General features: G+C 37.3%; 4 protein-coding genes and 1 non-coding gene across 7 annotated transcripts; 2 read left to right on the top strand and 3 right to left on the bottom strand.

Moving 5' to 3' along the window:
• Positions 1 to 5,265: 5,265 nt before the first annotated feature.
• Positions 5,266 to 9,436, top strand: LOC113709891 (uncharacterized). Its single transcript, XM_027232737.2, has 4 exons — positions 5,266 to 5,781; positions 7,679 to 7,782; positions 8,825 to 8,954; positions 9,075 to 9,436. The coding sequence occupies exons 1-4, from the start codon at positions 5,668 to 5,670 to the stop codon at positions 9,111 to 9,113; spliced, it is 387 nt and encodes a 128-aa protein (XP_027088538.1). The 5' UTR covers positions 5,266 to 5,667; the 3' UTR covers positions 9,114 to 9,436.
• A 1,347-nt stretch (positions 9,437 to 10,783) lies between these two features.
• On the bottom strand, positions 10,784 to 14,225 carry LOC113709876 (uncharacterized). Of its 3 annotated transcripts, none has more exons than XM_027232724.2 (7): positions 13,901 to 14,224; positions 13,739 to 13,801; positions 13,544 to 13,630; positions 12,772 to 13,012; positions 11,564 to 11,637; positions 11,324 to 11,422; positions 10,784 to 11,053 (listed from the first exon to the last, which is right to left on the bottom strand). In XM_027232724.2, exons 1-7 carry the CDS (start codon positions 14,129 to 14,131, stop codon positions 10,967 to 10,969), a joined length of 882 nt encoding a protein of 293 aa, XP_027088525.1. In that variant the 5' UTR covers positions 14,132 to 14,224; the 3' UTR covers positions 10,784 to 10,966. The 3 variants fall into 3 exon arrangements, with proteins under 3 accessions (XP_027088525.1, XP_071916339.1, XP_027088531.1); XM_027232730.2 differs by having other exon boundaries at positions 10,890 to 11,053; positions 11,553 to 11,637; positions 13,901 to 14,225; XM_072060238.1 differs by lacking the exon at positions 11,324 to 11,422 and having other exon boundaries at positions 13,901 to 14,225.
• A 1,371-nt stretch (positions 14,226 to 15,596) lies between these two features.
• Positions 15,597 to 15,667, bottom strand: TRNAG-UCC (transfer RNA glycine (anticodon UCC)). The gene has a single exon. It is a non-coding gene; the product is annotated as a tRNA-Gly (tRNA).
• A 97-nt stretch (positions 15,668 to 15,764) lies between these two features.
• Positions 15,765 to 18,138, bottom strand: LOC113709856 (probable xyloglucan galactosyltransferase GT12). Its single transcript, XM_027232709.2, has one exon. The coding sequence runs from the start codon at positions 17,809 to 17,811 to the stop codon at positions 16,084 to 16,086; it is 1,728 nt and encodes a 575-aa protein (XP_027088510.1). The 5' UTR covers positions 17,812 to 18,138; the 3' UTR covers positions 15,765 to 16,083.
• A 518-nt stretch (positions 18,139 to 18,656) lies between these two features.
• LOC113709867 (RHOMBOID-like protein 1) lies at positions 18,657 to 22,370 on the top strand. Its single transcript, XM_027232719.2, has 6 exons — positions 18,657 to 19,156; positions 19,620 to 19,783; positions 20,046 to 20,209; positions 20,319 to 20,575; positions 20,994 to 21,114; positions 21,813 to 22,370. The coding sequence occupies exons 1-6, from the start codon at positions 18,801 to 18,803 to the stop codon at positions 21,936 to 21,938; spliced, it is 1,188 nt and encodes a 395-aa protein (XP_027088520.1). The 5' UTR covers positions 18,657 to 18,800; the 3' UTR covers positions 21,939 to 22,370.
• Positions 22,371 to 22,469: the final 99 nt, after the last annotated feature.

Here is a 22,469-nt window from a genome sequence, read left to right as displayed (position 1 = left end):
ATTTGGAAAAATAACTTCTGAGATAAATATTTTACTTCAAAAGGATGGAAAATAACATACTTGTTCCACTTATTGAAGTTATTTTCCTGGGGAGTCTCGCAGTCTAACAAAACCAACCCTACAATTTAAAGGACACAGAGACAGAGAGATTCACGATTGGCTGTCTCTCCATCTCTGGCAATTGGGAGCCGGCAACGGCAACGACAACGACAACGTGTTCGAAGTTGATCACACATATAACATATTTTCATACACGTTCTCGCACACACAAATGTGTACTGTGTGTGAGAACATGTATGAAATTACGCGGAGAGAATGGACTACTGCAGCATAATTTAGTACTGTTTGGATTGTAAGTTATTTGAGATTATTTGGGATATTTTTACTGTAGCACTTTTTGTGATGTGATGTATGTGAGATAAAAAGATATTGGGAAGATAAAAATGTGTATTGGAAATTGTAAAGATGATGTAAGTAAATAAAATTGGGGAAATATGAAGCAATCCAAACAAACCAGATCCATAGTTCAGCAGGGATGGAAGATTTTCACGACCTACCAAGTTTGGTTAGAAATTTTTTGACTAATGATGTAATTGGGATTACAAATTAGAGGTCAGTTGCTTAGTGAAGAGCTTTTCGGCCTTCTATAGGGCCTGAGCATGGTGATACCTGAGTTTTCTTTTAACGGGTGATTATTAGACACCATTAGACTCACTATATATATATATATATTTTTTTTTTTTTTTTCCAAACGATATAAAATATATTTATATATTTTAGACTCACCATTAGACTCACTATATATAAAATATATTTATATATTACTAAACTTTTTTTTTTGCGAGGATATTTGTTTGATAGCATACGGAAAATTAATTACTCCCGATAGTATCAATAATTACTCATTCATATACTTGGATAAATCACAAGCTGCAAGATGTTTTAGCATAAACCACATATAACTCTTGAAGTATAAAATCCATCCCTAATATTTCACATTTTGTTTTTTGGGGTCATAATCACATGTGGAGTGCAAAATTTTGTTAAATGACGAGTTTAGAGTTGAATTAGGAACCAACACCATTTATAAAAATACGTTTAGAATTATATATGTAATCTAAAATTAATTACACACCTATATCTATATAAATTTGAGAAGAAATTTTTAGCAACAAGCCTCCACGCATCTTCCCACTATCAATTTTATTTTTCTAGCATTTCATATTTAATTTAATTTATAAAATATATTCCTCTCAACTTCCACATATACTCTTTACATTTGAAATTGTTGGTTATTTTTTAAAATCATTTCATTTTAAATTATTGGTTAATATGTATGTTATCCTATTTGAACTTCAACCCATCACGTTTCCGATTGCCTTGCGTTGTTTATGATTCTACAACAATTAAAACTTCTATAAGACCATAAGAAGATATAACAAATATAACATTCTTTCATGCTTTCTTATTAATTTAAATAAGTAAGATTATTTATACTCTATTTTTGTTATTCACGCTTCGATAATCATTTTGATCATATAATTTTCATTAATTAGACTATATGATAAAACAAATGGTGGAATTGTAAATAATAAAAAATTGAGTGCAAATAACATTTTCTTAAGTAAGAAGTGGCTCCCATGCCTTTCTAATTTAAAAAAGTAGTGGCTCCACTTATATAGGAATTTGGTTTGAAATTTATTAATGGGACGGTAAATAAAAAGAAAACATTGCAAAACTTAGTAAAAGTAAAAAAGTAAATGATAATATTTTATCTTTAAGCTTAGTAATCCTAAGTAAAAGGGCAAAATTAAATAGAAAACAAAAAGGAAATAATGTCGTGAATTTTAAAAAATCAAGAATGGTACCATTCATGAAATCCAAATTATGAAATCACTAAATAAAAAACAAAGTACTTTTGAAATATTAATTTTTGATAAAAAATAATGATAATAACAACACCAATTCTACCAAAAATTTTTAAAAAGTAATATTATAGTTTAAGAGAAAGATATAGAATATTCAACCCTAAAATACTACTTAATTTGTATATATCTGGCCCAAATTTGACATTAGATTTGAATAAGAATGCAAAACCCAAACACTAATGATAACTTTTGGTATCATTAATTATTTTATATATTCTTATTGCTGTCTTCATATATAAATATGTATTTGCTATGTTAAAATATATATATATATATTTATATATATATGAATTGATTGTAGTACTTGAGGATATTATAGATATTATTAGTTTTTCATTTTCATTTTTAGATGCTAATAATTGCAACCATTGTAATTAATTTTTAATTTTATATTTTCATTATGATAGGTAAAGTTAAATATATTGGGTCGCAGGGATATGAATTTAGAGGTTAGGTATAGGAGGAGGAGAGAGGGAAGAAAATGGTGAGGTGTTGAAAAGTAGCAGGAAAGTTTGAAAAAGAAATATGGATTAAAAGGGTGGGCGGAGAAGGGAGAGAAGAAGAAAAGAGATTGCAAAGATACGACAGAAATGACAAAAAAAAAAAATATAGAGAATGTGGTACCATGATAGAAGATATGAAAGTTGTAGGAGGCATCTAATGACTAACTAGCATATAAGAGAAGAGAGAAACGATGGTGATTTTTAATAATTTTGAGAATTCTAAAAACACATATTATGGAGAATTTTTTTTTTTAAATTTACCTTAAAGTTTATGAAAAATGCTAATCTAAATACAATCAACAATTTTAGGGGCACAAGATAAGAGAAAGATTTTTTTTTTTCTAAAAATGGAAGAAAATAAATTGGTTATAATTTATTTTTTTATATTATAAGTTTTGATATATGGGTATAACATAATATGTTTTATCGGATATTGATAAATTGACTTTTTTTTAGAAAACTCTTCTAACCTTATCATCCAATCTAATCCTCTTCTTAAATGCGTTAACAATTCTTTTATCATGTAAATCACTATAGATTAATTTTTTTTTGAGATATTAAGCATACACTTCTTTAAAAATTTTAATTTATATATATATTTATTATTTTGTACCACAATATATAAATATATAAAATATTATTTTGATTTTGAAATATAGCCCCGTGCACAGCACGGGTCAAAATACTAGTGGTAAAGAAATTTAGCATTACTCAAACTCAACTTAAATCGAAGATGGAAAAGAAATGAATTGAATCGCCTACACTAAGAAACAAAGAAAAAAAAAAAAAAAAAGGCCTTAGTTTGGTGAGAGTAACACTTTGTGACAAATCTGATAATATCTGTTCCAGCAACCTACAGGCCCAACACCAGAACTTCGTTCTCTTGGCCACATATATATTTTTGAGCGAATTGCGCGAAATGTCACTAAACTATTTCAAAGTGCCGGTTCTGGTCATTAAACTTTTTTATTAGCGCGAAATGTCACTGAATTAGTAAATTTATACCGTTTTGGTCACTCCGTGTATTTGTGCCGTTAGGAGAGACGGAAATCAACTTTTTGAGGGGTAATTTCGTCTACACAATAGTTAAAAAATTTATGCCCTCATTCTTCTTCACCCACAACCATAGTGCTATACCATATTTACATTCCCAGCCTTCCCGTACGCATCAATCATCACAGAATAGGTAACCTCATCCGGTTCACACCCAAAAGACGGCATTTTTTCGAACCACTGGACGGCTTTCTCAGGTAAAGAAGACAGCCTGGCGCAGCTAATTATGGTGGAAAGGAGGAGTATTGGACCAGCAATCAAAGAATCAAGAGATGAATTCGCTGAAGAAGGGTTCTTTTCGTCCTCTGGGGCTGCTGCTTGGCCTTGTACCTGTCCCATATCTCATCGAGATTGGATGCTACGGAGATGAAGTAAGAGGAAAAGGCAATAGCAGCAACCAAAAAATTGGGATGGACGAGAATTTTGAAGTTGGAGTTGGGGTTGGGTGCTATCTGCAACCCATGTAAAGTTGTGGAGTGATTTGCAATTAATCTGTTAAATGTTATTGTACCAACTGCCAACAGAATTGGAATGGACATCAAAGTCTAGTGTAGGCCGACGACGGACGGAGCTCTCTATGCCCACCCACTTCTGCAACAAAACCACCGAACTTTACATTTAATTTCTCATTCTTTTCACTCTTTCCGCATCGTCATTTTCGCCACTCCCAACCCCAGAGGTATGTAAAGGTGACATTATCGGGCTTAACTCCTCTCTCAATCATATCCGTAAACAATTTCTCGGCTCTGTCCAAGTCTCTACATTTTCTAAACACCTTGAAGGTAACATTATACAAAATCACTTCTTTCTTCAACTTAAGCCTTTCCAGAAAGTAACTCAGCACCAAAGGCGCAGTTTCAGAGTTGGACATGTTATTGAGCACAACGGCAGCATCTTGCTCTACAACTTTGCCACCCAAATTAGCCAAAATACTAATAACGTCAGCTTCTACAGGGTCACACGAGTCCAATTGTTGGGAAGCTTGGACTAAAGAAGCATACCTGAAATCGTAGGAATTGCGCCTGAGCTTTGATGCCCTGGAGCTGTTGGGGTTGACCCAGATATAGCTTTTTGAGGAAGAAGAGATGGTTTTAGCATCTGGGCGGTGAGGAATTTGGGAAATTGAGGGGGATTGTTGTTGGGAAGCCGGTATAGAGAGGGAAGGTTTTGGATGGGGCTTGAGAGGAGGAAAAGCGAGGGCGTTATGGGGGATGATTCTGAGTTGGTGGAGGTGAGTGGGATAAAGAGAGTTACAGAAGAGGTGTGGGTGGCGAGAGAGATGAGAGGGCGAATAGGCGGCGGCCACCATTCTTCTCTCTACTCTTCTTCCTTCCTTCTCAGTCGTCACTCACTCAGCAGAGCAGTCAGCAGCATTTGAATTTTCTTCTTTTTTACAACTATGAAAAATTTCGCCTGCATTTTTTGGTTGAAGTTTGATGGTGCCGCCATTCAGATCAGCCATCTCCTTTATGTCTTTGCCGGATATGGAACCATTGATTATGTAAAAGCTTCAAGGAAAAGGCTGTGCAGACAAATTTACCCCTCAAAAAGTTGATTTCCGTCTCTCCTAACGGCACAAATAAACGGAGTGACCAAAACGGTATAGATTTACTAGTTCAGTGACATTTCGCGCTAATAAAAAAGTTTAGTGACCAGAACCGGCACTTTGAAATAGTTTAGTGACATTTCGCGCAATTCGCTCTATATTTTTTGTTCTCTTGGTCACACTCGGGACTCTCTTTACGCTCTGATTTCTGATCTGCTGAGTGTCTCTGATGTGTATCCTCATCATTCCTGAAAACCGAATTCTCCCCTCCAACACAAAACACAATACAAAACCCTAGCTTTCATTAATCTAATACCACCCATCCCATCTTGGGCTACTTACTTATTAATCAGTATAATAATTAGTATTATTAATAATAGTTAAATCGAGTCTGCACTCTGCTCACTCTTCCGTTAATTAAATTAATTAATTAGATCAATTATTATTTCAACAATTTTTAATTTAATTGGTTCAACCACATCTATTCTTTCAGATTGTACCTAGAAATACTGTCAGTTTGCTCCTTCAAAACCCTACCCTCCTCTCCCATCTAATCATCTGGTTGGTTTCAGATTCTTTCAAGTCAGAATTGAGTGCCCAATTATTGCGATTTATTTTGAAGCTTGCCTTTTTCACCATGAGAGAAAGGAAATCGGCCAAGTTTAATTTGCAAGAGCAGCAGCAGCAGAACGGTCACTTGTCTCCTTTTAAATTCGCCAAGTTGTTCGATCCGGATGCTTCTTGGGACAAGGTTCTAAGCTGATTCGTCTTCTACGTTTTCTCTATGGTTCAATTCTCATTCTTTTGATGTAAATATTCAGTTTTTTATTATATATATATATAATACTTATTATGTTCGACATAGGAATTTATGTTTTTTTTTTGTTTAATTTAATTGCTCGTTTTAAGTCAAAATCTCGATTGAGTCTGTTTATGAATAAAGGATAGTCCTTTCGTCTTTGTAATTCATGGATTTGTATTCGTTTTAGCTCAATGCGTCTGGTCTTATTCCACCTTTCTGGATCAGATTGTGCCTGAAATTGGTAAACGAGCGGAAAGGAGATCATGATTGTCCTTCCCTTCCTGCTTTGTTGTATTGTCAGACGTTAGACTGATACAAGGAGTAAGCTTTTTGATTGCCTCATTTTCGCGGCCGAATTCAATAGAGTTTTACGCTATAAAGCATATAGAGGGGAAATTGATTTAGTTACAAAGTTGTAAATGTTGGCTGAAGCAAGACTATGACTATATATGTTTACGTAAAATGTATGTCTGGCCGTCTCGGTTGAGTTGGCAAGGATATTGACTTTGATATGAGAGCTGCCGGGTTTGAAACCCCCTAGTTGTATAAAAATGATAGTTTTTGATGTATGCGACTGGCGTGCGTGCTATATAGGTCATAACAATGGTACTTCATGTAATGAGAGTCTGTGTTAGAGGGTGATATTTGCTAATCATCATGCCCTGCAATGACTGGCACGATAAATACCCAAAACAACTGGAAGCTTCCATGAAGGTGTAGCCAAATGGTGATTTTTTTTTTTTTTTGACAAAAATGCCAAAGACATTTAAGCTGCAACAGAAAGTTGGCTAGTTGTCAATAATTATCACCTGGATAGGACAGAAAGAAAACTGCACTTGATAGTAAAAACCAGGAGCTTTTAATCCTTTAAAACTATTTCACTATGTATTGTATTGCTTCATCCTGTTTTATAATCAAAAACCAGATACTCATCTTCTTTTTCACTGATATTCTCCTGGATATGTGACTATAAAAACTTCAATACCTATAAACACTTGTGTTTTTATTCTTTTTCTTCTTCTTCTTTTTTTTTTTTATTTTTTTAAAATTTCCCAACCAATCAAGATTACTCACTTGTCAGCTGTTTTTACTTATTAAACTGAAGAAAACTGGAAGTGTGAATTCTTAATAGAAATAGACAAGAAACTGGTAAGCCTTTAGATCCCATAGCTATGGCATTTTTTGTGGCATCATGAGGATGCAGAGTTTGAGTGTATTTATACTGTGCCAATGAGAATTGCAAGCAGTAGAAACAGCAAGTTAAGTTTTCAGATATATAATGTCATCATTGGGATAAAACAAATGCATGCATGTTTATGCCATACAAACACATATTTGTAGGCAAGTGGATAGAGTTCCAAAGCATGTCAATATGGAAAAATTTCTTAAACAGGAAATAAATCTGTTGCCTACACCTCATGAATTGTAATGTATTATGTATACCCTGGTTTTAGTATGCGAAAGCTTGTAATAGAATTCTCCTATATAACCATGTCCTATGGGGATTTCTGGATGATTAATTCCACCTGTCGGATTCCTCTTATCATTCAATGGAGTAAGCAGTCTGCATAGTTACGGCATCCCCTCTGCCCACCTGTGATTCTCATGGAAGCATGTAGTTTAGCAATTTTCAGATCTATATAGAAAAGTAAAAATTAAATAGACATCACAATATGCACTTCTTCTACCCTATGAATAATGATAATGTGAGATCATCCATTTACTTTTTTTGTGAAATATGGAACTTATGTTTTCCATTTTGAGAGTAATGTTAGCTGTTAATTGGTTTTGATTTACACTCAATTATCACTGTTATGAAGTGAATATTTCTCATGTCTCGTTTTAGGATCAACTTGGAGATGTATTGCACTGGATTCGCCAAGTGGTGGCCTTGGTCTGTGGACTATTATGGGGTGCCATTCCTTTAGTTGGGGGTATATGGATAATTTTGTAAGTTAATTTTTCCTTTTTGTTGCTGAAGATGTTTTGATGGATCTGATTTTGAATCCACAGTGCTGTCATGTTAATTTTAAGTTGGGACTTGCAGTGTCAAATCTGGTCCTCCCTACACCTCCTTGCTCCTTCCACCCCCCCACCCCTTTTTGAAGTTTTTTGCTGAAAGTAGTAGCAAACTTGTTTTGGTGGAATTATTTCTAGGCAGTATTTTGTGCCTTGACAGTTCAATTTGGTTTTTTTTTCCTTTTTTTTTTAAGTATTGCTTTAAAAAGGAGGTGGATTTTCCTTTTAGCTGCAACATTTGGATATGTAGGTTAAACTTCTGCCAGACAAAGGGTACAAAAGCAAGGAGCAACCAAAATTGAAAAAAGCAACTTTTTGAAAATTGAGTTGGCTAGAGAGATAAAACTTCTATTTCACGTGACAGAGCTTAATGGGTGTTGGAGGCTGTCTAACAAATTGGACTTATATACCATAGAAGGGGAGAATTAAAAGTTCATAGGGATTTTATGCAATTGACTGTTAGTTTGATGAATTTACTCTTTTGACAATTATGCATGTGGTTGGTCTGGATTATGTAAGAAAATGGTAATATACTGGGGTGAAGAAAACCAGGTTTACACAAATATGAGAAGCTTAGACTCGGACTGCTTGTGTAGTTTGTTAGCATAAAAATCCAGCCACAGAATATAGCTTGCAAAATCTCCTCGAAGATAAATATTTTGATTTGGTATTTGGTTTATATGATTAATTCAACGTGCAAAATTTTGTACCATATTTAAAATGGATAATAAAACCGTCTTGTTACTTGAAATTTTAATGATTTTTCTGGATGAATGGAGCTGGGCCTGGCACATTCAAAATTAAAGTCGAACAAGAGAAAATGCAGACTATTATAAATGAACCATTCAATTGCTCTTGAAAGCATAGTGAAAATTCTGGTGGTTGAACTTTTCCATCTCATGTTTTCAGTAACTGTTTCATTGCTGTGTGTAAAGGGTCTAGTGATGAATATGGTGTTGACTGTGGTTTCCAGGTTCCTCGTGTTATCTTCTGGGATAGTTTATGGTTATTATGCTGTCATACTAAAGGTTGATGAAGAGGAATTTGGTGGCCATGCAGCTCTTCTCCAGGAGGGGCTATTCGCTTCTTTCTCACTCTTTCTGGTATTTTATAGTTCCTTCAACCCAGCATATTTTATATCTCTTTCTTTTGTGCTTTCATACTTATCATGGGGTAACCCAATTATTCACTGCTGTGTTAACTGTTATTTTTCCTGTTTCCAGCTAGCGTGGACTCTGGTATACAGTTTAGCACATTTCTGATCACCATATTCTTAGCTGTGGCACCATTTTTCTCACTGGAGGGCCTGGTACAGAAGCCATCATCAGATGTATGATTTCTGGTTTCTGATGGCCTGAAATTGACATTCTTGGTGGTTCTATTGCCTATTTCTTAGTTGTATTATTAGTCAGTGAGCTACACACTAGTTTCTAGTTCACAAGAATCGTCCCAATGAGATATTTGCGCATTTTTGTGCTGTGCCTGATAATTTGCTCTGCAAATCAAATAATTACTTTAATTCTTTTATACTTTTTCTTTTGCTTCTGTAATTAGAAGCGGGTAAGTGACAGTAACAAATTCTGTATGTGCGCTGTGCTCCAATATTTCGATTATAAATCAAGGGAATTGAAGATGCTAGAGTGAGTTAATGCTGTTCGGGTACAACCTTGTCGTTCTTCTTGTGTACTTGTTGGTTCTAAGGCGTTGCATGAGATAAAAAGCAAACTTTTTCCTTTCAAACGCTGGTAGTGTTATAAACACTTGATATCACAAGTTTAACTACAAAAGAGGGCAACTGCCATTATATCTACCTGTGCCGCTTCACAGAGCCACAGGGGGGAAGACAATTCCCACTTGACATCATTTACAACTTTTGCCGCAAACTGAGCTAGTTTGTGGTTGACTCTGTACCCTGATCTACTGATGAAGGAGAAAGTGCATTGATTAAACAAATCTCCCATGTCCGGTATGTCTTCTAAGATGGTAGCTATACTGCTCTACCCACAGGTTCTGGAGTTGATCATATCAATGGCATTTTAGCAATCTGATTGAATCTGTACGTCTCCCCACTCAGCTCCCTTGGCCATGATTAGAGTTCGTCTAACGGCTTCTGTTTCTGCCACTAAAGCTGTAGCTTTTGTCAGCCTGAGCATTCCTCATGCCTGCAGTATCTTCCCTGTTCAATCTCTTGCCATTATTCTCAATCCGGTGCGGATCATTTGAGCTGAGACAGCAGCATCTGAATTCATTCTGATCACGCCTTCAGGGGGTGTTTCCCATACTTGCAGTGGCTGAGGCTGAGGCTGATTTGTTTCACCAATGCACTTATCCTTCAATTCATTCCCTGCATCCTCAAACTCCCACCATTTTTGCAGTGCTTCTGTACAACTTTCCACTCGTTGTTCCTTCAAATTGTCGTCTATTTCTAGCTTTCCATATTTGCCCCATGACATTGATTGTCAGGGCAATATGGTCTTGGCATTGGTCTCTTGCCGATGCTTGCAACATTCCTTCCTACCATCTGATCAAGTTTAACCTTACTATTTTGACCTTTTGCTCTACTTTATATGTATACCCAAAAAAAATAAAAAATGGTGCCTGCACCATTCAAATCAAACATCTTGCCCATGCATATACTACTCAGTGTGCGCAACCTACTAAACTTGAAAGGTGATTCCAGTGTGTCAATTTTTTTTTTCCGCACGGGGGAGATTCTCTACTGAGAATAGGATAAAACATTGTATTGAGAATATGACAAAACCGAGACACACTTGGCAAGGTGCGACCGGACTGCATGAACCCCTTTGAATTGCTTTGAATTCCTAATAATCCCACATAAACGTACTTCAAACGCTAGCGATTCAAGCAAGTCTCTAAGACGACATACATGGCTATTCTCCTGAACGCAAACAGGGTGGGGTGCAACACAAGATTGTTCTTTCCAGAATATAAAAGCTTCTCTTTACTATGCAATTCAACTATGTTTACATGACATGGTGTTACATGACATGGTGTTGTCTCTATATTAGCACAAACCCGTGGCCAAGTCCTCTAATTGCCGATATGGGGAAAAAATTAGTTTACAAGGCTATCCATCTATCTTTGACATGCACCTTTACGTCCACTTGTGTCGTCTGCCTCTCCGCCGAATCAAGTAAACCCGGCCATAAACCCACCGCCTATCTGCTCTTGAGATGGATTGCTGCAATAGAACATGAGCAGATTTTAGTGCTTCAAGAAACTTAAGTTCGAAATGCAGTCTTTCTTCAAGTGGTGTTTAATGGAATATAAGAACTACTGCTGCATTTTTAGGCTGAGGACAAATGGCTTTTTCTTTAATATTCCTAGTTGCGAACAAAAGAACATAAACCTATGACTTTTCTGATCAGGGTGTGGGAGGTGGGGTGAGGGCACTTATGGAATTTGCAGCATGATTCTGTAGAACATCCTGTTAATCCCAAACTATTTGTACCTCAACCCTTGTGCGGAATTCTATGAAGCTCTCACACACATGGCATTCTGATCTGTGGCGGGAAAGCTTGGACTGATCAGATCTAACAAATGCAAAAACCTGTAAAGATGAATGCGATTACAGCTCTAAAAGCAATATTTGATGGTTGTACAGTCCAGTCATCAGACCGAAAAATCCACGCCAACAACTGAATGAGAAAGCAATGTGCAAAAGGGTTCACCATGTTTACTTTATACTGACCTCCTCACCACAATTTGGGCAAACCCCTTTTAGCGCGACCAAGTCATTCTTCCAAATCCCTTGCAATGCTCCAACTGCAATAAGGTTTTAAGTTACAAAACATTTGGGGAATAACAAGACAGAAACAAGTGTATATCTGTTCTTCTGCTTCCTTTAATGATACATCAAGAGAGTTAAAAACAAAAATAAGATTCTCCCACAAGCACAAAGAATTGGACAGCAGGAGCAAACAGTATTAATTACCACATATGCCTGATAAGATGACAGAAAAAGAAATGAAAAATATAAAGCACATTCAATAAGTTATAATAAACAAAGATTATGTAGTCTCATATCCCAGATATGAACAACCAATACATTATTTTTTTTAGATTGCCTTCAACTCCATTCTTAACTAATGAATATCAAATTCCATGCATATCCAAATAACCACACAATTCATGTTTAAGGAAGTAAATTATGATCTGCCTTACATCATTACAGGAAATTATTTTATTCAACCAGATCTTAGGATATCAAAAGCAAAAAAGTTTTGAAGCCCAATATTACTAAAACCAAATCATGTTTGACAAGCCAAAATATCAGATCATTAAATTCAGATATATCTACATTGCTTGTTATGCAAATAGTCTCACGTTCTTAATAACTCTGTCTCAATAAACCAAAATTATAGCAGCCAACAATTTCTATTATCTTTAAAAAAATAAAAAAGAAAAAAGAAAACTCTGAAGTGCTTTACATCTTTTTCTCATGTCAGGATACAGAATGTATAAAACCAAGAAAGTTGCTTGAATGTTTTCAGTCCAAATCTCCCATTCCAGCCGATTAAAACCCATAGTAAAAAGAGTTTCTGCCATATGACAATTTGGAAAAGCAAGACTTGAATGGAGGAGAGAGTCATTAATAGGAAGAGAAATAGTTCAAGGAAGTAAAGAAACAAAATACAATTTTTGTTTTAAACACGATTAATACCACAGAACTGAACAAATGTCACACAAGGTACGAGACTTAATGCATAGTAGACTAAAGCAAGCACACTCAGGCACATAACTTGACAGTTCACCAAACAAGGGTTTAATGTACTACATCCATTCCTAAATTTCAACAAAATGCAACCATATGCATAGCTCATACAGAAGTCTCAAGCGTAATAAACCAGACAAAGAAGTCCAGCGAGCATAAAGAACCAATGACACCAAACTGATTACCTGATGCTGAAGCAATTGGAACACCTATTATGGATCCCAATGCCATGTACATCATGCCATTAAGTATAGTAAGGAACTGTAGCATAGAAGCTTGACTGGTGTGTGAAGTTGCAGAGTGAAATGCATCTTGATGATAAGCTTGACCAAGGGTGTATATAACAGGAAGCAGAAAGACTGAACCACCAAAACCAAGAATCAAAAGCCATATGCTCGCTAATGCAAACGCCTGTGAAGGATCTTCCTGCCCTACATCCATGTCAAATATTCAAGGGAAGCGAAGAAGCACAATTCCACTCAAGGACCAACATCTTACAACTTATATTCAGCAACAATAGTCTGCTTGTACAAACCCTTGCTAGACCCAAACCCACCCCACGCATAGAATAAAATATCAAATCAAAGAGACAACATCTTGTTTAGTTTAGTATTATTAAGCAACTTAAACTACAGAGCAAACTAAGATTTCCCAAGAACTTGGATGTGGTAAATCAGGATTTGCTGTTTGTAGTTAAGATGCATCACAAATCATACACACATGAATGACGACGCTTGAGAGCGTGAAAATAATTTACTGAATAGAGTTCGCATACTCTTAATTCTACATTAGTGGAGCAGCTGACAAAAGTTTTATTCAGACAATTCTCAAGACACCTTTTTTAAACTTACAAGTAAAAAAATGCGTTCGACTCAAACGAATTTCCATTATTTCCACAAACACAAAAACATAATGCCTTAGCCCATGAACTCGAATTATTTTTATTTAAAAAATTACCTCAGCGTCAGCATAGGTTGATTGCCGCCTAAGACTACACCTCGGATACTTCACTACATATTTCGAACCATACCACCGCAACTTCAGCTGTTTCAGCAGTCATATATTTCCAAATCAGAACACATAATCTAATCCACACAATTCAAGTTTTTTTTTTTTTCAAAAAGGAAAATACATAGGTAGAGGGAGAGGTACCTCAACTCTATCAAACATGTCATCTACAATCAACGGCGTACCATTATAATATGAATCCCTAGCCTAAAAGTAACCAAAAAATTAGAGATCAAATTATTCGCGGAAATTGGAAGTAATGGAGTAAAATGAGAAAAAAAAAAGTTACTAACTTCCAAAACCTACTTGACAATAGAGAGCTTCTAGGGTTTCTTTACTGGCAGTTTCAATCGGACCGACGAATATACACGACGGACCGTCGGCGAGGGGCAGGAGGTCATCAGGCGAGGCGAAGACGGATCTCCGAGCTGAATACCGGACGGATGACGGAGCTCCGACACGCGAATTTCTGGTAAGTTCAATAGCCGTCGATGATACTATCACGTGAGGCTTGACCGGTGAGCACGTGCCGGCCATCAGCCAACACTCAGAAGCCAATGATAAGCTGCAAATGGAAACCGAAATGTTTTTATGAGCGTGGATATAACTAGTGGCTATTATAAGTGGAGTGGGGAAGGTGCCTTGTTTTTATAGACTGGACAATATGACAATTATGCCCATGGAGGTTGTGGTTTGATTTCGCGCGCAAATATCTGATTTTTGTGGAACGGATATTGTCGGGCCGGAATGGGAAAGCTTACAGCACCGTATCTTGATTCTGAATATAAATTTTTTACGTGAAACGGTAGAAGATTTTATTAATAGTAAAAGTACAATATACAGTATATACTTAATGAGTAAGGGCTCAACCACTGAGCTTTGGCTCAGAGCCATAAAAAAGGGATTAAATCATTCTTTGTGTTGTAGGTCAGGAGTTTGAATTCTATCTGTAGGGAAAAAAATAATGAGTAAGGACTCGATATAAGTTATACAAAAATGTATTAAAATACCTAAAATTTAGGAATTCCTTGTCAAAAGCTATATTAGCCTCTTTGGCTCCTCCTTAAATAATGAGTAAGGATTTGATATGAGCTGTACAAAAGTGCACTAAGATACCTAGAATTTAAAAATTCCTCATCAAAAGCTATATTTTGAACAAGTTTGCTCAATCTTTTACTTAATCTATTATGTTTAATATATGAACAATCAAATAAACATTTCCTAAACATTGAGCAAATCTCTGATGTCCTGCAGGTGTGTAGAAATTTTGATGTCAATTGAGGATGGTTCTTTGATTAGGCTTGGGACTTGATTGCAAGATGTGTGGACTTTAAAACTCTCCCACCCTTGTTCCTTCACGTTACTCAAGGCCAATTTAAAGGCCTGCAGGTAGTCTAGAATCATAGAACTAGTACTTATTTCCCTCTATTTCCATGCTGCTTGCAACTGATTCTGGTTATTTTCAGCAGAAACCCTAATTCCCATATTTTGACCTTCCTTGTGTTATCCTACTTCCACACCTATTTTCAGTATATTTTCTTCTTCTACATACCTTTGTTCTTGTCCAAAAGTTGCTTCTATTTCTGAAATGCTCACCTGTGTGTTGAGTTTGGCATAGCATATCCACTGTTTTATGCCATTCTTTCTTCTCTTTGCTTTTGACGGTCTTGTCCACCAACTCTTGAATTTTTTGTGTAGTCATATAATCCAAGAGTTGGGTAGATAAGTCTCTGGGACTGTCTCAAGAGTTGGCCGGCTTTTGAGGTTAGTTCTGGGATTAGATTTATTTAATCAGCAAAAGTCAATTGACAAAACTGATAAAAAAAATATAATCCATCCCGTTGAAGGGGGGTCATTTTCCATATATCTCCTGCCTTTCTGCATTGAAGGAAAAAATGATCCAATGAAAACAATGAGTTTGTTTGGATAAGAGTTTATTTGAATGATTTATTTGAGATCATTGGTTGCGGAAATTGTGAAAAGGACCAAACCAAATGTGGGATGCGTCTGCCGGGGGTCGAACCGGGTCTATTGCTTGGAAGGCAATTATCCTAACCGTTGGACTACAAACGCCGGTGATATTTATTAGGGCACAATCTATCACTAAGAAACATAGCAACACATGGTTGGTTGGCGGAATGAATCAAAGTGAACAAGAAATGTTTAATGACACACGCTTCAAGCGAGTGTTTGTTGCGCTGAAATTAACAAAACTCAAAATATAAGCAGTTCATGGGATAATATGGGATGTCGGGAAGAAAGCATAGGATACGAGCACTCTACAACAATCATCCCAAAAGTTAACAGTAACACAATCCAGAAAAACTCAGTGAAGAACTTGCACCTGTTAAAGCTACATCGATATCTCTACTAAAACTACCAAAAAGAAAAACTAACAACCACCATATCAAATTTAAGTCACAAAGAATAGTAGAATGCTAACTCTCATTTTCTTCCTATCTAATCCTGTTTCTAAATCCAAGGACAAATTAGTAGTACTTCGATCTGTCAGCTCTTAAAAAGAAATGATCCCATTCATGCTTATCAACTTTTCCGAAGGTAAAATACTTCCAACTGTCTTCTTCGTCATAACTCAGACTAGCATTCTTCCCCTCCTCCATCTCTTGCCTCAATGATTCTAGCCTCTCAAGAACTCCTTTTACCGTTAAATCAAATGCATCTTCAAACTTTTGCCATCTGGACCTTGGATCTGCGTACGTTACATTGGGAATAAGCTTTATCACCTCCTCCCTCATTGCTGACACCCGTGACTTGGAAATTTGAGACAGTTTCTTTTCAATGCTTACGCGCCTGTTTTTCACATCATCTTCGGGTATGAGCACCGAATACTTGTTGAAATCTCTAGGCAAATGCCACAGGTACTGCACATAACCAGAAGCTGGAGTGAAAAAGACCGGTATGCAGCCGGCCAAAATCGAATCAAAAGTTGATCTCCTGGTAAATGAATCCCCTGGAGGCTGTAGGCAGAAGACCGAGTTTTGAAACATCTTCATAATGTGAACTGGCTTTTGGCATTTGTTTCTCTGGTCGGAGCATTCCATCAAACAGCACCTTCGGTTGGATGATTTGCACTGATTCATGACCTCACCTCGTATGGAATCTTCTATGTTTGGCCGCGGCGCCCCTGCAAAGCAAAACAAGGACTTCCTCTTCTGTTTCCTCATTCTGTTCTGCCATTGGACTATATCATTGTCAGTCCAGGGATGAAAATATGTTGGATAAGGGATCGCGAAGTCATTGCTGTTCCAAGGGCTCGATTCGATTGTTAACATGGTCATGTTCTTTGATTCAGGCAGCACCATTAACTTGTTACCCCAATGATTATCATCATCAATCCCTCTTCTAAAATCCCAAGTAATTCTGCCCGCAACCATGAAATGATCTCTGCCCCACATTACGTCCCACTCTGGTCTTTCTCTCAGCCACTTTATAAGACTCAGCGAATCAGAGTCTCTGACAGACGCATTCGAACCCCATAAATGCCGAGAAACATCGAGTCCTGCATAATACGGCACATAAACAGCGGCAGCTTCTGACGAGTCATTTGTCAAGCACTCGTACTGTTTCATTCGGTTGTGGAAAATGACTTCCAGAGAGAATTGATGAGTGTTAAACCAACCGGTTCTTGAAAAAATTTTGGCTGGATTTCCAAGTTCAGATCCAAGCCCATTATTCACAAAATACTGGCACATATCAGTCCATTTATTCAAGGATTTGCACTGCTTAAGCAAGTCATCGTTGAACCGACTCGGCAGGTCATGAACATAAATATACCGTCCTCTGCATTTATTCTGTTGTTCTTCTTTCTCTCGATTGGCATCATCTTTGAGAAAAATTGGTTCCAATTCTTTCTCAAGATCATCAACGTCTTCACTCACTTCATCCTCTGTCGACCAATCATTGAACTTTTTTTCTTTGGTACCAGCAACAGCATTTGTGGTATTCCCTGAATTATCTACTCCAAAATTCGTGGCATTCATCAAATTAGACGTAACATCCTCCTTCCCTTCATGGTTATCGGTAACACGAATAGAATTTGGATCAAGAGATTGAATAGATTTTTCGTGGGATATTGTTGCAAGTCCGGGAAGGAAAGACCAATCAAAACCATAGAGCAACAAGAACCAGAAAACGAACAAAGCACAGAAAACAAACCAAATTTTGTTGCGTAACATTGCAGTGATCGAACCATCCATCTACTTCCGCTGAATTCCTGTACAAATTTCTTGGTAAGGCCCTTCTCCAATGGCTATGGTACGTCAAACCCATCTAGATATCCATCTTCTTCCGCTGAATTCGTGTACAAATTTCTTGGTAAGGCCCTTCTCCTATGGCCATGGCACATCAAAGTCTTTAACCCAGAGGAGAGCTCATGGCCCGAAAGAAAACGCTAACAGAACACCTAGATATCGGGTTTGTAATAAGAATATACTTGGAATCAGGTCAGGGTGCGAAAATTTGCCCAAGGCCTCTCAGGAAAAACTTTGAAATGGGAAAACTTCGTTGGATAGAAAAAGAGTGAGAAAAACAGAGGGAGAGAGAGTGTGTGTGTTGAGATTGAATTAGGACCATTGAGCATTGTTAATGGTTGTCCAAATCATCAATAAGAAAAGTTGCCTAGAATCACAACGTACCAAACCTTTTAGTCTCGCTCAGTTTGTCGTTGCTGTCTCATCCAATCCAAATTGGGCAGAGAGCCTCTTCATTTACTTATTATTGGAAGACGGAAGATAAAACTCTTCCTCTCCCTTCTGCTCTGCATAATGACCAATTCTGTAATCCATGGTCCACACCTTGGTGGAAAAATATTTTAACATGTCACTGGTAAGACACTATGTAACATGTAGCTGAAATGAAGGGGAAATTGGTAAATTAAGAAAAATGTTACAAACCAAAGGCTTGGCCTGATTTCATGTTTCTCTCTCACGCACACTAAATATAGCTGAAATGAACCCATAATAGGCGACAGGGTGCCTTGTCCATTCAAATCATCCATAGTCCTTCAAACCGTTGTCTCCGAGCTCCAATGGTAATCATACAATGCAAATACTTCAGCGCCAGCTAAAAATTAAAGAAAAAAGAAGGAAATAAAAAAAAAAAACATGACTGCCTTTCATTAATAAAAAATTTGCAGCCGCCAACCAATCAACTGATCTCCTAGCTTTGACAAGGCCGGCCGGCTGCGATGGGGAGGGCTAAAACCAGCTCGTCATCGGAGTCGGACAAAGTGGAGATCAAGATCCAGCCTCGCTCTGACTTAAATCCGGCGGTTGTTATTCCACGTCCTCCTAATCACCAGCAGAACTTCCATCCACCACCTCATCGTCCTCCTCAACGGCCTCGCAGTCATCGGCTTTTCAAGAAATGGATCCCTTGGTTTGTCCCTACCATTGTTCTTGTCAACGTTGCCATCTTTGTCTACGCAATGTACCTCAATGATTGTCCCCGCAACTCTGAGAATTGCATAGGGAGGTCCCTGTTGGACCGGTTTGCTTTCCAGAGCACCAAAGAGAACCCCTTGCTCGGTCCCTCCGCTGCTACGTGAGAGAGACTTCTTTCTTGCTCCTTTTTATTTCATGCATGAGCTTTTTCTTGCATTTTTGCTTTTGTTGATTAGCCCGTCATGAATAACAGATAGCGGTGCTTATTAGCCTGTTTCCGTGGTTCATCACATGTAGTATAACTGTAGTACAATACCATTATGATTAAAATACTTTACTTGTTTGGACAATTGTAAAATCAAGGTGGTATTTTCGAGTTTCATGGAGCATGAAGGAAACATTTTGTGAATGAATTCTTTCTCAATTTCCCAACTGTTTGACGTTAGAGGGTACTCAGTTAAATGTCGAACATTAGAGGTACATACCCAATTACCAACGCTACCATCAGGGAAGCATCTAGTTATTATTATTATTATTATGATGCAGTTAAACAATGATCTAGAGAAGTTCCTTTTCTTTGTGGAGAACCTTGAAACTGTGCCGTTTTCTTGTTTGCTGATCAGACTGCTGAAACTGGGGGCTCTAGATGTCAAGAGCGTGGTTGATGGACACCAGGTGTGGCGGTTGGCCTCTTGCATGTGGCTACATGCCGGGGTGTTCCATGTTCTTGCCAATATGTTGAGTCTCATCTTTGTTGGCGTTCGGCTAGAGCAGGAGTTTGGCTTTGGTATGCCCATCCTTTGCAACTTCTTTTCTCATAGATGTCATTCTTGGAGATTGTATTTGCTGATTTTCTCAAGTTGCTTTTTTCTGTTTACAGAGCTTATGTGCACTCAACTGTTGTGATGGATTGGTTTAAAATATGTTGTATGATTCCAAAAGAATTAAGTACTAAATAGAATTCGGAAATTTTGTTTGAATACTTGTGCAAGGCTACATGTGCTATGTCATTCTTGCTTTGTCACCCTGCGTGCGTTAATCTTCTGCAGCGCGCATTGGGCTGGTGTATGTAATATCTGGAATTGGTGGAAGTTTATTGTCTTCTTTGTTTGTGAGGACAACCATCTCAGTTGGTGCCTCCGGGGCATTGTTTGGTTTACTTGGCGCCATGCTTTCTGAACTCCTCATAAATTGGACGATATACGAGAACAAGGTATCTCTGCTACATTCAACTCGGCGTGTTTTCGCTTTTTTCCCAGTGAAAGTCGTACATTTTTCATTTCAAGAAGGGACGATAGCTCACAATTTGCTGTTTTTCTTAGTGTGCAGCCCTGTCGACTCTCGTCCTCATCATCATTATCAATCTAGCAGTTGGAATCCTCCCCCATGTGGACAACTTTGCACATCTTGGAGGATTTGTGACGGGATTTTTACTTGGATTTATTCTCCTAATCCGTCCTCAGTTTGGATGGGTAAACCAAAGAAATGCTCCTCCAGGTTACTATAGCAAAAACACGTCCAAGTACAAAGCATATCAGTACATATTCTTGATCCTCGCTCTGCTACTACTCATTGCAGAGTAAGTCTCGCCATTCCTTTAATTCATGTCCAGAAATCGCATGGCTTGAGATTGCTCTTTTGTCCTATATAATGACAAAAATGTATTGTGGCATCAGTTGGAAACTCATTCTTTAATTAACAATGCTGATTAACAGGCCTTAGAGCAAAGTCATTTACTGCATATATAGAATTTGACATCTTATATTAACAAAGAGGCCAAGAGCCTTCAGAAATGTTTCACTAAATATGTTGGTGGAAAGTGTTGACTTGACATTCAAAAAAACTCTGCCATCATGGAGATTATTGAGTTTTTGCTGTTACTAGGATTCCATAAATGGAGTTGACAATTTCTGAACTCATGCAGCTTTCGCATGTTCCTTGCTAGCTCTTGCGTGGTAAGGCTAAACTTGTGTACTTTTTCAATGTTCCCGTGCTAGATTTGCCGTCGGCCTGGGCCTGCTCCTGGGAGGCGCTGATGGGAATGATCACTGTCATTGGTGTCACTATTTGAGCTGCATCCCTAGCCCTTTTTGGGCTTGCGGACCAGTCCGTTGCTCGGTAATACATATTTCTCCATTTTGTCAGTTTGAACTTTCTTCATGATCCGACTTTCTTTATCGGTTCATCTCATCCACCATGCATCAGCGTCAAATGCCTGTGTTAATTTAAGCCCACCTCTGGATATCTAATCTTGTAACCAAGCCATCGGTATTATGTTATGATATTATCTTATCTTAAGGCATCATTGCATAATACTTTGTGTGAAAGCCTCCTAGTTTGGATTTTTACATATACACTGCTCAGAATCTTTTTGGGTTAATAGTCAAATAATCTTCATTCAAATGTACCCATTCATTCTATTTCATCGAAAGTAAGTAGTGCAATTGGCATAGCAATAAATGCATTAAGTTGCTTGGACTTCCTTTTTACAGATTTTCTAATTTTTTTTTATTACTAAAAAGTTGAATGCATGGCTTGATTGTGTTTAAATATTGAAAAAATAGTCATTTATTATGTTGCAATTGTTATACGTGCTCAAGAATTAGTTAGGAATATTCTGGTCATGCAAAATATAATTTCATCTTAACAAGTTAACTACAACTACAAGGGTATATATGTAGAGTTCGGGGAGTAAAGTTTACAAGGGGCCAAATTCAGAGGGAAAAAGTGCAGTTAATCCTAATCCTTTTTATCAGCTGCTGTTTCTTGATTTTATCATTTTCATTGATCCTTTTCTCTGTTGAATACTACTGCAGTCGAGCCAACTGCAAAACCAGGTGAATATGACATGCTTGTCAAACCATAAAAGTGGTTTTTACACATTGCAAAACCCAAACAATACAGCAGAACTTCAGAGGCTTTGTACTGTGCTTTGTCATTGAGTTCACATATATAGCACCAAGGAAAGCCATGATGGCATTATGCTCAGCTACTGAGGTATACAGAGACATCGAGTGAAGTATACCACGCAGCATATACTCTCTATACTTGCTCAGCAGCATATCGTGCTGTATAGACTCACGGAGAGTGAAGTATATGCATGTACCATGAGAACCAATGTAAGAAGATCCTATATATATATGAGCCTTCACTGAACAATTTCATGCAGCTCTTTCTGTCTTTTCCCACCCCTGACGCCCAAACAGGAAGCTGCTGTCAATCAACACGAGCATTTTGAGTTCTACTCAGGTGCTCCTTAACATTTCAGAGACTTCACCATCCATCTGCTATAGTCGTAGGATTTCTGTGTAAACTGTTACTATAAAACTGGAAGGGGGTTTTCCGTGATGAAACAATAATATAAGAGCTTATTTAAGCGCAGACCTAATTGTTTTATTTTATTTTATTTGTCGCCATTTTTTCCCCTATTAATTCATTTATTCTTCTCATCAAGAAGGGGTTTTTAAATTGGA

The sequence above is a fragment of the Coffea arabica genome, chromosome 1e (genome assembly GCF_036785885.1).
Source record: "Coffea arabica cultivar ET-39 chromosome 1e, Coffea Arabica ET-39 HiFi, whole genome shotgun sequence".
Classification (NCBI taxonomy): Eukaryota; Viridiplantae; Streptophyta; class Magnoliopsida; order Gentianales; family Rubiaceae; genus Coffea; species Coffea arabica.
Note: the sequence above shows the minus strand (reverse complement) of the source record. Positions and strands in the feature narration are given on the sequence as shown.